Source organism: Carassius auratus, chromosome 12 (assembly GCF_003368295.1).
Source record: "Carassius auratus strain Wakin chromosome 12, ASM336829v1, whole genome shotgun sequence".
NCBI classification, from domain to species: Eukaryota; Metazoa; Chordata; class Actinopteri; order Cypriniformes; family Cyprinidae; genus Carassius; species Carassius auratus.
In genome coordinates, this window is record NC_039254.1 from 11,688,266 (window position 1) to 11,701,811 (window position 13,546).

The 13,546-nt window shown below is 38.1% G+C and overlaps 1 protein-coding gene across 2 annotated transcripts in view; it reads left to right on the plus strand.

The window, feature by feature from the left end:
• The window catches only part of odad2 (outer dynein arm docking complex subunit 2), a 53,808-nt gene that overhangs the window by 17,379 nt on the left and 22,883 nt on the right, over positions 1 to 13,546 (plus strand). For both annotated transcript variants that reach the window (XM_026276995.1, XM_026276996.1), the window contains exons 11-15: positions 8,760 to 8,906; positions 9,692 to 9,901; positions 10,762 to 10,995; positions 12,323 to 12,433; positions 12,597 to 12,751. In XM_026276995.1, the coding sequence (XP_026132780.1) occupies positions 8,760 to 8,906; positions 9,692 to 9,901; positions 10,762 to 10,995; positions 12,323 to 12,433; positions 12,597 to 12,751 (857 nt within the window). The remainder of the gene's footprint in view (positions 1 to 8,759; positions 8,907 to 9,691; positions 9,902 to 10,761; positions 10,996 to 12,322; positions 12,434 to 12,596; positions 12,752 to 13,546) is intronic.

A 13,546-nucleotide genomic window follows, 5' to 3' on the forward strand; every position in this document is an offset into this window, starting at 1 on the left:
GTCAAAAGGTTTTGGAATCACTTGTGAATGATCAATTAAAAAATACTTTCTATATTCTAAAAATGCCTTATCGGGGTTCCAATCTGGTTTTTGGGAATAAAAAAGTACAGCAATTATAAAATTATTAAATGGTTTAATTGGATAATAAAAACCATAGTGCTTCTCTTTTTATCGATTTATCCAAAGCTTTTGATTCCATAATTCATAAAATGTTGAAGTAGAGGCTACTTAGTTTATGTTTATCAGTAAATACTGTTGGATGGTTTGTTAATTGCTTATTGGATAGATCGCAATGTACAAATATAGAGGGACTCACTTCTAGTACTCTGAATGTGAGTATCGGCGTACCACAGGGATCGGTCCTTGGGCCATTATTATTTATTTTATATATTAATAATATTGGGAATAACGTTTTCATTTATATGAAGATGATATGGTGATTTACTCCTCTGCATCAACATTGGATCAGGCTCTGAGTCATCTTCAATCTGATTTTGATGCAGTTAAGCATACACTGAGCGAATTAAAACTTGTTTTAAATGTGGAGAAATCTAAACTCATGATGTTTACAAAAAGAAAGTCTGCACTTTCAAACTCACGGTCAATTACTACTCTTCAAGGTTTAGAGATTGAAATATTATCTAAGTATAAATACTTGAGATTTTTAATTGATGATTCTCTCTCTTCTGGGCCTCATATTCAGTACCTTGCGAGAAAATTAAAGTCGAAACTGGGCCTTTTTTTGAAGTCAAGTAGTGTCTTTCCTTTGCAGCAAGGAAGAGATTTGTAGAAGCTGCATTTTTGTCAGTGTTGGATTATTGTGATATTATATGCAGGCACCCAAGCATTGCTTACAGGTGCTGGATTCAGTTTATCATGGAGCATTAAGGTTCACCACAAATTCAAAAGCTCTTACTCATTATTTATTGTACTCTCGTGTTAGATGGCCGTCGTTGGCATCCCGTAGACTTAAGCATTGGTACTTATTTATATATAAAATAATTTTAGGTTTACTTCCTTCGTACTTAAAGCAGAATATCTTTCAAAAAGGTGTAAAGAATTATGGGCTTAGCTCACAAGACTGCTATCTTTTAAGCATCCCTAAAGTTCATACAAATATGGGACAACTGGCATTTAGTTATGCTGCTTCAACTGATTGGAATCAACTGCAAGTTAAGTTGTTCTTAAAGGGGGGGTGAAATGCTCGTTTTCACTCAATATCCTGTTAATCTTGAGTACCTATAGAGTAGTACTGCATCCTTCATAACTCCAAAAAGTCTTTAGTTTTATTATATTCATAAGAGAAAGATAGTCTGTACCGATTTTTCCCGGAAAAACACGAGCGCCTAGAGGCGTGACGTGTGGGCGGAGCTAAAGAATCACGAGCGCCAGTAGGCTTTTGCGTCGAGAGCGTTTGGAAGCTGTGACATTACCCAGAGATGTTGAAAAACATATTTAACGGCTCTGACATTGCCTTGAGGAAAAAACCATCATCCAAAATAAACCATGGCTAACAGTCAGATTCAGCCGTTTATTTATGATCCAGAATCAGATCCCGAGGCTGAAACTGAACGAGAGCAGCAGCAGCAACGACTCGCTCCGAGCGGGACTCGAACCCGGGTCTCCGATGGGAGGCGGACGCACTAACAAGGAGGCAGAGATATTTTAAGCAGTTTTGCTCACCGCCTGCGGTTCCAACACACGATCGTGACCCTTTTTCGTTGGGATTGCATCATCCTTAAGAAATAAACGATACGCAAATCCGTCGTCAAACTGGCCCTTGTTTGTAAAACAAGCATCTTCGAAATGCAGGGAACAAACACAAACACTTGCACAACTCCGTTGATGCTCTGTAAAAATAAACTCCATCCACTGGTCCCTTAATGCTGTTTTTTCTTTGGTAATCTGTGCAGGGTTGTCTTGCCCTGGCAACCAAAAACACTCCTCCTTTTGTGACATTTCGCGACGCTCTCGCTCTGATCAGTGATTGTCTGTGCACAGCCTCTCAGTGCTCTGCTATACGGGAGCGCGCGCTCTTCCGGGAGAAGTGCCCTCAGGACCCATATAAGGAAATTCCGCTCCATCTAACGTCACACAGAGCCATACTCTAAAAAAAACTTTCACAAACTTGTGACAAACCGGAAGGAGTATTTTTGGAACAGAAATACTCCTTCAAACGTACAACTTAATTTTTGAAACTTTGTCCATGTTTAGCATGGGAATCCAACTCTTTAACAGTGTAAAAAACTCAATATGCATGAAATAGCATTTCACCCCCCCTTTAAAAGAGTTGGTATCTCTAAATGACCTGTGAACATCAAAATCGTAACATTTATGTGTGTCCTCTTCAAAACACGTCAGTGTATCCTCACTTTGCATGCATGTTCATGGCCCTAAATGAGAAAAAGTAAAAAAAAAAAAAAAATTATAGAATAAATTTACAGGTTAACTGGTATTTACAACAGCTCAAAATCAAAATGGGTCGAATTGATGAAACAGTTTTTACAAATAACTCAATTTGCAAATCTGGTCTAACATTAACGTATGAGAATAAAATAATTCAAAGGCATATTATCACCTTTTAGAATTTAGTCATAGTATTATAGAAGGCATAGGCCTACTCTATATTAAAAGGGCACAGATGTCAAACACCCGAGGGCACAGTGTGTACACATTTTTAAAAGTATCTTCTTCAGTGTAGGGAGCTATAAATCATGTAAAGAAAACAGCCAAGCAAAGTTCAGCCGCAGGTAGATATTTTTAGCCCAGTAAAACACAGGATAATGAATGTGATTTTTTCCAGAGGGAGGTGCTCATCCTCTACCAAACGTCAGGAAAAAGAAGCACTTGATAAGAAAATCCTGTTTGATTCTCACCGAACGATAGTTTGGAAAGTGGTTTTGAAAAGTTAGTTTTTTTGTGATTTGTGTGAGGTGTTTGGGGATGCGTTTGTCACAGCGCTGTGTTCAACTCTAGACAGGATGTGTTTGTAACGTGCCCTTCCCAGCATTCTATCTGTCTGGAAACCACAGTTCTTATTTATGAGGGTTTGTCCAGTAGCGCTCTTATAATGTCATTACCATCAGAAGCCGAAACACAGTCTGTGCCAAACTAAATATCGGTTTTATTTTTGGAGTGAAGGTTCAGATTTTCTCCTCCCCTCTGTCTTTTCTTCTGCTCTTTTCCGGGGTATAGACATGCGTTTGTATTTCTGGAAGATTACATTTCTATAAGGTGATGCATGAATGATCGGACTTGTGCTTTAATGGCTGTTTACCTAGGGATATTTTTGCAGTGTACATTACCTGAACTGTACATTTACATCATGTCTTCGTGTTTGCCTTCCTGTACACATGTACGGAGGGCAGTTTGCACCAGTGACTATATCTTTTCATGATGTTCATGGCAGTATTAGTGTTATATTAAGAAATCGTGCATGTCTTCAGACCGCAAAACATATTACACACACACCAAACTCCATTCAGTCGTTGTCTGGATGTGTAAAAGAACGAGCGATGAGTATAATTGCACATTCACACATTCACAGACAAACTTTGTAACTGCGTCAGTGTGTAACGGAGGTGGCCACAGGCTGTTTGTCTCACTAGATTCAGCCCAACTGCTTCATTAGCTTGAATTAGAGAAACATGGCAGGCAAACAAAGTTGCATAGAAACATTCTCCCTCATTCTGCCTTCTCCCAAATACTCTGTTCTGCTCCTTGTTAATCGCTTGTGAGGAAGTGCATTGCTATATGCTGAAATAGTGTTTGCGATCTAATGTGATTAGCTAAAATTTTATATTACAGACTCAATTTGACTGAGACATTGCAGAGTGTCTGTGTCCGCTCAGGAAATGTCTAAATCTGGATCTCTCTCACTGCAGTAGCTCATGCCTCACTAACATAGCGCTCACTGTTTCTCGGAGATTGAGAAATACTCACTCAGAAAATTAATCTGCTTTAATGGACTTGAGATTTTTTTTTTTTTAATGATCCTCAGCATGAAATTAATTTAAAGAATAAATCATCTGCAAACGCTGCACTTTTCCATCTGCGTAGTGGCAGAAGTTGAAATCCCTCTCAGAATAGAACAGTTGATATTTGTAAGCAGAGTAATGTCCAGATTTTGTCCCCTCGCACGGCCGTTAGGAGGTCTTGCTCCCTCTACTGGACAAAGTGAGTAATAAAATGAATGTGTCAGATCCAGCTGCTGGTGCTCCTCTCATCTCAGTCCTGTGTGATGCAGTGGAGTCAAGCGGATTGCTTTGATTCATTAAAAAAGCTTTACCCCTAAATAAATTAATATTGTTTTTGAATTAGGTTTATAAAATGTGCATGGTCAAATCAGTATGCTCAAATACTGATTATTAATACAAAAAAATAAGAGACAGCAGTTGAAATTTACATAAAATTAAACTGTATTATCTACAGCAGTGCACCCGTTCCATCCAAATGGTTTGAGTGTGTGTATACGCTTGCAAGAGTTGGCGCTAGTAAATACGCTGTGGATATGCTGTTTTGCATCAAGTTAATACTGTCCATTAAATCTGATACCTCTTTGCTCTTAAATCTAAAGGAGACGGCTCTGCTCTGTGGCTCTATGGCTTCTTTCTGTGTAAATCATTTATACAGCTGTCTTTGTCTTGCTCTGGAGAGCTGGCTGTTTAATTGAGGATAAATGATAATGATCAGACCTCAGTCAGCTTCTCTATAAATTAACTCCAATGTGTGTATCAGACACAACACTCGTGCCAGAATGAACATTCACATTCTCTTTTCCTCATACCTCCTTGTTCTTCTGATCACTCTGCCACTTGTTTTTTCTTTCTGTCATCTCAATTTTCTCCAGAGAATCAGTACGGTTTTGTTTTCTCCTTAGGTTTTATTTATAGATCCATTCTCTGTCTTTTTCCTCCTTTTTCCTTTCTGCTTTGTTTCTCTGTTTTCCCATCCTTTTGTGATTTGCTCTTCTGGAGAATTAGCTAATTTTCTGAACTCTGGGCAGGATTTATGAATGCTGGCTCATCCGACACTGTTTTTTGCTAAACATTTCAAGTATTCTTTCCTCAGGATAGATTTTTATGGTGACACACAGCTTGTGCTGTCACTGGGACCTGCTTTTCTGCTCTCAAACAGAACTACGATCTATCAGCTCGCACGGTAGTCTTGTGACATGTAAATTACCTCTGATACCACTAGACTTGGTTATTTATTGTAGAGAGCAATGCAACAAGCTTTTTTTTGAACGCAGATGAACGTTTCCAACTTTTTTTCTGAAGACATTTTAATACAGCTGTCAGATAAGGCCTGCAGACCTGGGCAGCATTATCATTCTTGTCATCCAAATAGAGAAAGTAAGTGAAAACATTAAAGTTTGATGTTTATTTTAATATCTCCATACATTATAGTTGCATTTAGCATATTATAGATGGGTGATAATGTATTGTACATTTTGGGAAGATGTAAACTAGCAAGCAGCTGAAATTTGCTATGTACAGTACTTCTCACTTTATGTGCGTACACTTTATGTATGTGGGTGAAGATTGATATACTAATATATCCAATATATTGAGCTGTGTGATAATATTTGGTGATGTTATAAACAATCAGCTTTGATATAATAAATTACTTTACTTTAAATAAATAAAAGATGTCACTGGGATGAACCTTTGTACCTTATTTGCCACTAAATGCTACATATTAGTACCTTTTGAATTTATGGAAGGAAGTGTGGAAATGATTCTATTTTAGTTCCCAAAGAAATAAGTATTAAGTATTTTTAAATGTTTTTGAAATTGAAATGTCTCTTATGCTCACCAAGGCTACTGTATATGTATTTGATCAAAAATACAGTAAAACTGTGATATTGTGAAATATTATAACAATTTAAAATTATTGTTTTATACATGAATACGTTTTAAATTATAATTTGTTCATGTGATGGCAAAGCCTTTCAGAATTTTCATGTGCCATTTACTCTAGCCTTCATTGTCACACGATCCTTCAAAAATATTTGAATATGCTTCAAAAACATTGAAAAATCTTAATGATTCCAACTCAATGAATTAAACATTATTAAAAGAGCTGTGTGATAATATGAATGAAATGAAAAAATAAGTAAATACAATAGAACAGAGATACAAATGAAATAAAAATGGCTTTAGGTTCGCAGGTATGTCCAACGGTGGTATTCAGGTACCAAATATCATTGTTTAAATGAAAATACAGATGTATCCTTATTAAAGCTCAAGAAGTTATTTAGTCATTTGGGGCAGAGTGATTTTCTTTTATTAACATTAATGACATAAGACAGAAGGTATATTCAGCTGCCGACACATACGATTTTCTCCCAACTCTTTACATTCATTAAGATTTTTTATTTTTGAAAATACCTGCTAATATGGGTACCCAGGTGACTGATTTTGTGTCCATTAAAGCATGATAGGATCCAACAAAACTAAATACAGTAAAAGAGCACTGTCTGATTGTGGTTCTCTGTGTGCATGCTTTGGTTGTTTGCGCACAGAAAACAGCGCATGAGTCCTGATTTGAGTTCTAACTCATGGCTAGGGTTAGCAAAGCTCCTGGCTCACCATGGAGCCGGGCCTGGAGCTGAGACCTGCTATATATACAGTAGGAAGTGTAGTAACATCCCTAAGTAAGTTTGCACATCCCTGCAGTCACATATGAGAGGTGAGATAGCACAAACTCTAACATTAATGTGAGTATGGTGTATAATGATTTTTAAATGATAAACCTGTCAGTCATCCGTGTTCACAGCTTTTATCTGCGTGTGCATCTGTCCTGAACATCTGTCTTCACGCCGCAGACTGCAAGTGAGGGCCCGTTAGATTCAAGACAGAGACATTATAAAAGACCTTCAGATGTTTTCTGATTTGTAAAGAATGTCTACAGCGCATCGAGACCAAAGCCGCTAGAAAATGAAAGCATATGAACGTTGGATTTCTTTTTCCCTGGTATCAGTACTAAATATAGCTCCATGTTTTAACAAGGTTCATTGCTAACCCATCAAATGCTTTGAAGACGGCGCGAGTGGCAAGATAGAAAGTGTAGTGGATTCACTGCTAGTTTCGGTTCACATTTGGTCCAGACGCTTAATGTGGACAACACATGTGCTTTTTTTCCCCTCTCACTCTTGCTTCTTTCTTCTTCTGTATCTTTCTGTCTCCACCTCTCTGACTATTTTCCTCACTTCTTATCACTGTCTCTGTCTGTCTCCTTCATCGCTCTTATTAGTTTCTTCATATTTCCCCACCCCTTTTTTCAGCTTTGCCCTTCATTCTTCAACATGAGTCCTATCATGTTCTGATCTCTTTGATCTGATGTTCTCCTCTTCTCACAATCCATTTTTATTGTTTTGTCTTCTTCCAAAACATACTAAACCAAGTGCTACTTTTTATTGATGTGCAATACATAGCCACCATGTTATTTTTTAATAACATTATATTTCACGCTGCTCTTTAATTTCAAATACTATGCAATGAAGTCCCTGAAATCTTAAAATTGACTTCCCACTTATATTCTGTCAAAGTATATTTTTTCCTTAACTACTCTTTTTAAAATTATGCTAGTGTCCTACTTTTAATACAAAACAGAATAAAATAGGTATGCAAACTACCATGTGTCTAATAAACAAGGGTGCGAGACCGGCCTAATCGCTGGATCTTATCTGTTGCTCGTTTTATGGAAAAGAATCACGAGTGTTTATTCAATTTTAGACGTGAGTGTCACATTTCAAAGGTCTGCTGCACGAGCAGCGTTACAGCAGCTTACATGCCTCTTTGGGACCTACTGCATTGAGCATACTGTCCAACGCCAGCCTCGGAGAGAAAAGCCTGTCTTTGTTTGCATTTATTAGAGCCGCTCCATAAAGAAAGGAGGAGAAGAACGAGGCATCACATTAAAAACACACGTGGAAGTCGAGTTTCTGGTGCTTTCTCTAGGGGAAAGCTGATCTTAGATCTGTGGTTTTGACCTAAACAAACAGCAATCACTACAGAAGCTGTCATTTCTTGATTAAAGATGATTAATAGCGTAGTATTTTTGCTGGATCCTCTGCTTTATTTATCTGTCACTCGCCCTTCTGTTATTTCATTCCAGCGATAAAAGACATGCCGTGAATGATATCAAAACCGCAGTCGTCTGCGATACGTATCTGTTGAGGAGCTTGGCCCAACAAATGCCACATGTTTGGTTTGTTGTACTCACTGTGTAGGCAACTTCTGAGGACCGACCGGCCTAAAACACTGTGTGTATAGCAACTGTCAAAACAGAGCTTTTTCTAAAGCCAATCCATTATGATCTCCAACATTTCGGAGCTTGTTTTCTTTTAATTGCTAACTTAGGTCATTGTCTATGGTTTCAGGCCGCAGCACAGCAGTAGTCTGTATCAAAGGATCTCTCCCCACCCCTGTTTACAGTCACAATATCAAACTCTTATACACAACATGTGGTCAACAAAATAAGACTGGGATGTGGGTCAAATGGGTCGAAAAATGAGTTTCGTGGAGAAATTACACCATTAAAGCAAAATATGCAAGAATTATATGATGCAAATATGGCCGTGTACATCTGCCTTCACACTCATGCATACACTGTCTGTAACACATAAGTCAGTGTGTCATTTCAAGTTTCAGATGAGTGTAATATATAAAACAATAACTGTTTCTGTTCATCTGCCTGTGGGTTATGATGGAGCAGCTAATGTAACTGCTGCACATGTGTTTGTGTGTGAACAGGGGGCTAATCAGACAGCCACAGTGATCGTGTTGTGCGCCTTAAGAGACTTTAACCTGGTCCAAGAGACCTGTCAGCTGGCTATCAGAGATGTCGGGGGGCTGGAGGTCCTCATCAACCTGCTTGACACAGATGACATCAGATGTAAAGTAAGTGCATCCAGACTGGGTCAGAGGTCACCGTCTGAGTCTAAAAAATGTTTATTTTTCTGTTTTTCATTTATTTAGTTCATATTTTTACAGGTGTACACCACTTGTCAAAAGTTTGTGGTTGGTATGATTTTTGATGTTCACGAGGCTTCATTTAATTGATCCAAATGCAATAAAAACAGCAAAATTGTTATTACAATTTTAAAATGACTTTATTATAAGCTGAATTTTCAGAATCATTAGTATCACACGATCCTTCAGAAATCACTCTAATATGCTTATTTGGTGCTCGAGAAAAATGTCTTATTATTATCAGTGTTGAAAACTGCTTAATATTTTCGGGGACGCTTTTTCAGGATTCCTTGAACAATAGAAAGTTGAAAGGAACAGCAATTCTTTTTGTAATAGAAATATTTAGTAATATTATACATGTCTTTAAATTTGTCCTTGCTGAATACAAGTTATCATTTCTTTAAAAAAAAAAACAACTAACTAACTGCAGCTCTTTGAATTTAATATACAATTTTTACATTTAACATACACAAGTAACACTTACTATTATAAAGGAATATCAAACAAAAAAATGTTGAGGCCACTGGCATTTTTGCTTTTTTGACATGACACCAGTAAAGTAAAAGGGAAGTTGAAACTTTCATACAATTCCAGCAAGTTCATACATTTAAAAAAAAATGAAAACCCATACATTTCAGTCAATTCAGCAGCATGTAACAGATACATAAAGCAGTTATTCTAAAAAATGATACTGTAATCTCTCTTGCTGTTAGATTGGTTCTTTGAAGATCTTGAAGGAGATCAGTTGTAACTCTCAGATTCGCCAAACCATCGCTGATCTGGGTGGTTTGCAGACCATGGTGTCCATCCTGGACTCTCCTGACAAAGAGCTGAAGGGCCTGGCCGCAGAGACCATTGCCAATGTGGCCAAGTTCAGACGGGCTCGCAGGACGGTCCGACAACACGGCGGCATCAAGAGACTGGTGAGAAACGGGAAATCTGTTCCGGTGTGTGTTTGTCAAAACAGGTTGACTATGATTAAAAACTTGCATGGGGAAAGGAGACGGCAGGATGAAGAATAGGTTAAAGGTACATACGTATACCATGCTCTATTTCTCCACTTGCTCTCTTTCTTTCGAGACTGTTTCTCCCGATCATTTTCTATGCCAGCATCAAAGGGAGCACATTGCAGGTAAAAACAGATTGAATGTCGTGCACCCCCTCATCCTGGCATGTGTGTTTATTGACAGAGTGACGCTCGGTTTGATTAGGACCCGCGTGTTACTCTGCTCTGTATATTTACTCGGGGCCAGACTCGGACGTTCTCGTTGTAGCTATCATAGATTAGTTACATTTAAAGACCCAGACCACCTCTGAACGGCACGCGCGTGTAATGCTGTGTTAGAGCGGCCTTTCTGGCTTGACGGCAGGGGAAACATAAAATTTACTCTTTGAAGGATGTGGTCATTTGTAGATTTTGGTGTGACATAGTCTGAATTTTCAGGCCCTCTTTAGTAACAGCCAGGCTTTGGCTGATGATGAATGTTTAGATGAATGTTGGCAGCTTCGGGGCAGGAGATTGTGTTCCACATCCTGCAAACTCAGTGATAGAAGTGCACTGAAGATGTCATAAAGTACACCATGACACTATTAATAAAACATTCAAGTTCGTTTCGATGTGACATGACTCTCCTACTTTAATGCAGAGTGAAATGAAAACAGTATAAAGCACAGTAATGTAATAATAATCATATCATGTGAAGCAGAGTGACAAATCTATTGCAGTATTTCAAAGTTCAAGCACAGGAAAGTGCGTTTGAAAGGCTGAAGTTGTTTCTGGCAGGTGGAGTTGTTGGACTGTGTGCCTAATGGGGTGTCTATGAGTGCGGAGCAGGAGAGGGACGTGGAAGTGGCGCGCTGTGGGGCTCTGGCTCTTTGGAGTTGCAGCAAGAGCACCAGGAACAAGGAGTCTATCCGTCGGGCCGGGGGAATCCCTCTGCTTGCTCGGCTGCTCAAGTCATCACAGAAGAACATGCTCATCCCTGTGGTGGGAACCTTGCAGGAGTGCGCTTCTGAGGTTTGCTGAACCAAAAGCAGATGCTTAAAATGTTTATTTGAAATTTCTATAATAGCTACACTAGTAGGGTTCACTTTGAAACCATTTTTACTCCGAAACTGCTAGTAAATTTCACAAATAATTACTAAGAAAAGGCAAGTAACTTTTTGATTAAACATGAACATGATTTTGACAGTCCCTGCAGGATATTATTTTTTTAATCAAAATGACTGATTTTGTGGTGGTAATTTACGGAAATATATATATATTCTTAATAATTAGGATATTACATTTACCATATTATAAATTATGTTAGCTGCACATCAGTCATGCATGACACAAAGAACAAACAAAATGCATGATAAAAATTAGGGCTAATTCAGTTAGATAATTATCATTTAGTTTGTGTGAGACCTTAATGTTTGTGGTTATTGTGTGGTAAAATGACGAATTATGCAGGATCGCAAAACATGCAACATTTTGTTGATTTTGTGTCGGATTCAGGGATCTCAGAATTGAAACAGACTAAAATATTCTAGTATGTCTTTGGAAAACATAGAAGAAAATTAAAAAGGATTGATTGCTATTATTCAGCAAATATACAATAAATAAATAAAAAGTGACATGAGAGACATTTGGAATGTTATTTATTTATTTTTTTTACTTTCTGTTCATCAAAGAATCCTAAAAAAAAAAAACCATGATCTCCACAAAAAATATTAAGCAGTTTTTAACACTGCTGATAATAAGGCTAGATAATACGGTAATTATTTTTGGAGTGTCTTGTGACATTTATGACTGGAAAGTCTTCAATTAAATAAAATCAGCTTTGCCATCACGTGAATAAATGACATCTTAAAGAATATTAAAATAGAAAATGATAATTGAAATAATATTTATATTTATATCTAATGAATGCAACCTTGCACTAATAATACATAAATAATCTCACAGACCTCTAACTTATGAACAGTACAGTAGTTTAATTCTAAATGTATTTTAATAACAATTATCTATATGCCATATTATTATAAATAGCATTAAATACTTTAAATTATATATACATACAAACATAACGCAAGCTTCAAATGCTATGTGTAAAGCCACTCAATACAAGGACACTTGAGTGAAAATAGCACGTTATACATGAAACCTTATTTTTGACTAGCAGATTGTTTCTATTAAAGGACCGGGTTGAAGATGTGAATGACTGTATGAGGCCAGAAGCAAGAAACCCTAGGATGAAATAAGCGCTACGCCGCTGTACACAGTGTTGTTTGGCAAGGCAGGGTGGTTTTTACAGTAGGTGTTCAGCTTAGAGAGTCATTCTGCATGTTTGTGTTGGCAGAAGAGCTACAGAATTGCTATACAGACTGAGGGCATGATTGAGGATCTGGTGAAGAACCTCAGCTGTGACAACCAGGAGCTCCAAATGCACTGTGCCAGCGCTATCTTTAAGGTACGGCCGTACGCACTCAACTACACTTTTCTTTGGCCCCGTATAAAAGGGCTTGGAATGAAAATACTAATTTAGCCCTGGCTCTGATTGTCAGTGCGGCGCACATCTCGATGCTGCCTAAATATGTGTACTGTATGTGTGTGCGCCTTCACTCCTGTGTTAGTGTGCAGAAGATAAACACACCCGTGATTTGGTGCGGCAGTACGAGGGACTGAAGCCACTGGTCATGTTGCTCAACGAAGCTGAAAACAAGCAGTTACTAGCTGCCACAACTGGAGCCATCTGGAAATGTGCCATCAGCTTGGAAAATGTAGCTAAGTATGTGCCTGTAACTGCACAGCTTCTGCACAAACATTTCTTTCATTTTTCAGAAAGCTCATGACAGCTTTCCTCTCGGAACAACCATAATTACTCATCGTGTTGTAAAGAAATACTTCATACAGGATATGATTTCACATCAACACAAATGGAAGTTTTCTGATCTTGCAGAATACAGGTCTTCATTCCATTCCATTCCTAAAAATCAAAAGTTCATTGTGTGGTCAATAGACATTTTGATCTCAGTGTGGCATGTTTAGACTAGGAGGAGTCAAGTCAACGCGAGATGCGTAATTGGCTCCAGATTTGGTCAAATTGTGCACCACTCATGAAAAGGGGTCCTTCAACTTAGTGAAGGACAGAGGATGTGCAATCAAACGCAGCCTTCGTTTTTATGAGATGTCTCATTTGTTCACTTCTAACGCTCAGATTTTCCATGGCTCAAAGCTGTCAACCATTGTCCATCCGAGTCTGCCGCTACAGAAGTGATTATTTGAAGAGTGAGCAAACGTTTTTATAAACTCTGTGAATGAGCTCTGATCTTTCATGATGACTTTTTGCTTAAAGAATGCGAATTGTTCTTTCACCCATACCGCTAACAAAAGATGAAGTAAAGTGTTGATTTTATAGACACCCGTGATATGTTAGTCGAGGCCGTCGCTCTATTAGTGGCAAGTGGGCTGTGGGAGATGCGGAATGCTTCTCTGAAACAGTCGTGTTGTAATAATCAGGAAGACTCTTAAACCGTTTGTCATGTAAAGCACGCTGGTCTTTATTCCAACGTCACTTAGCTCA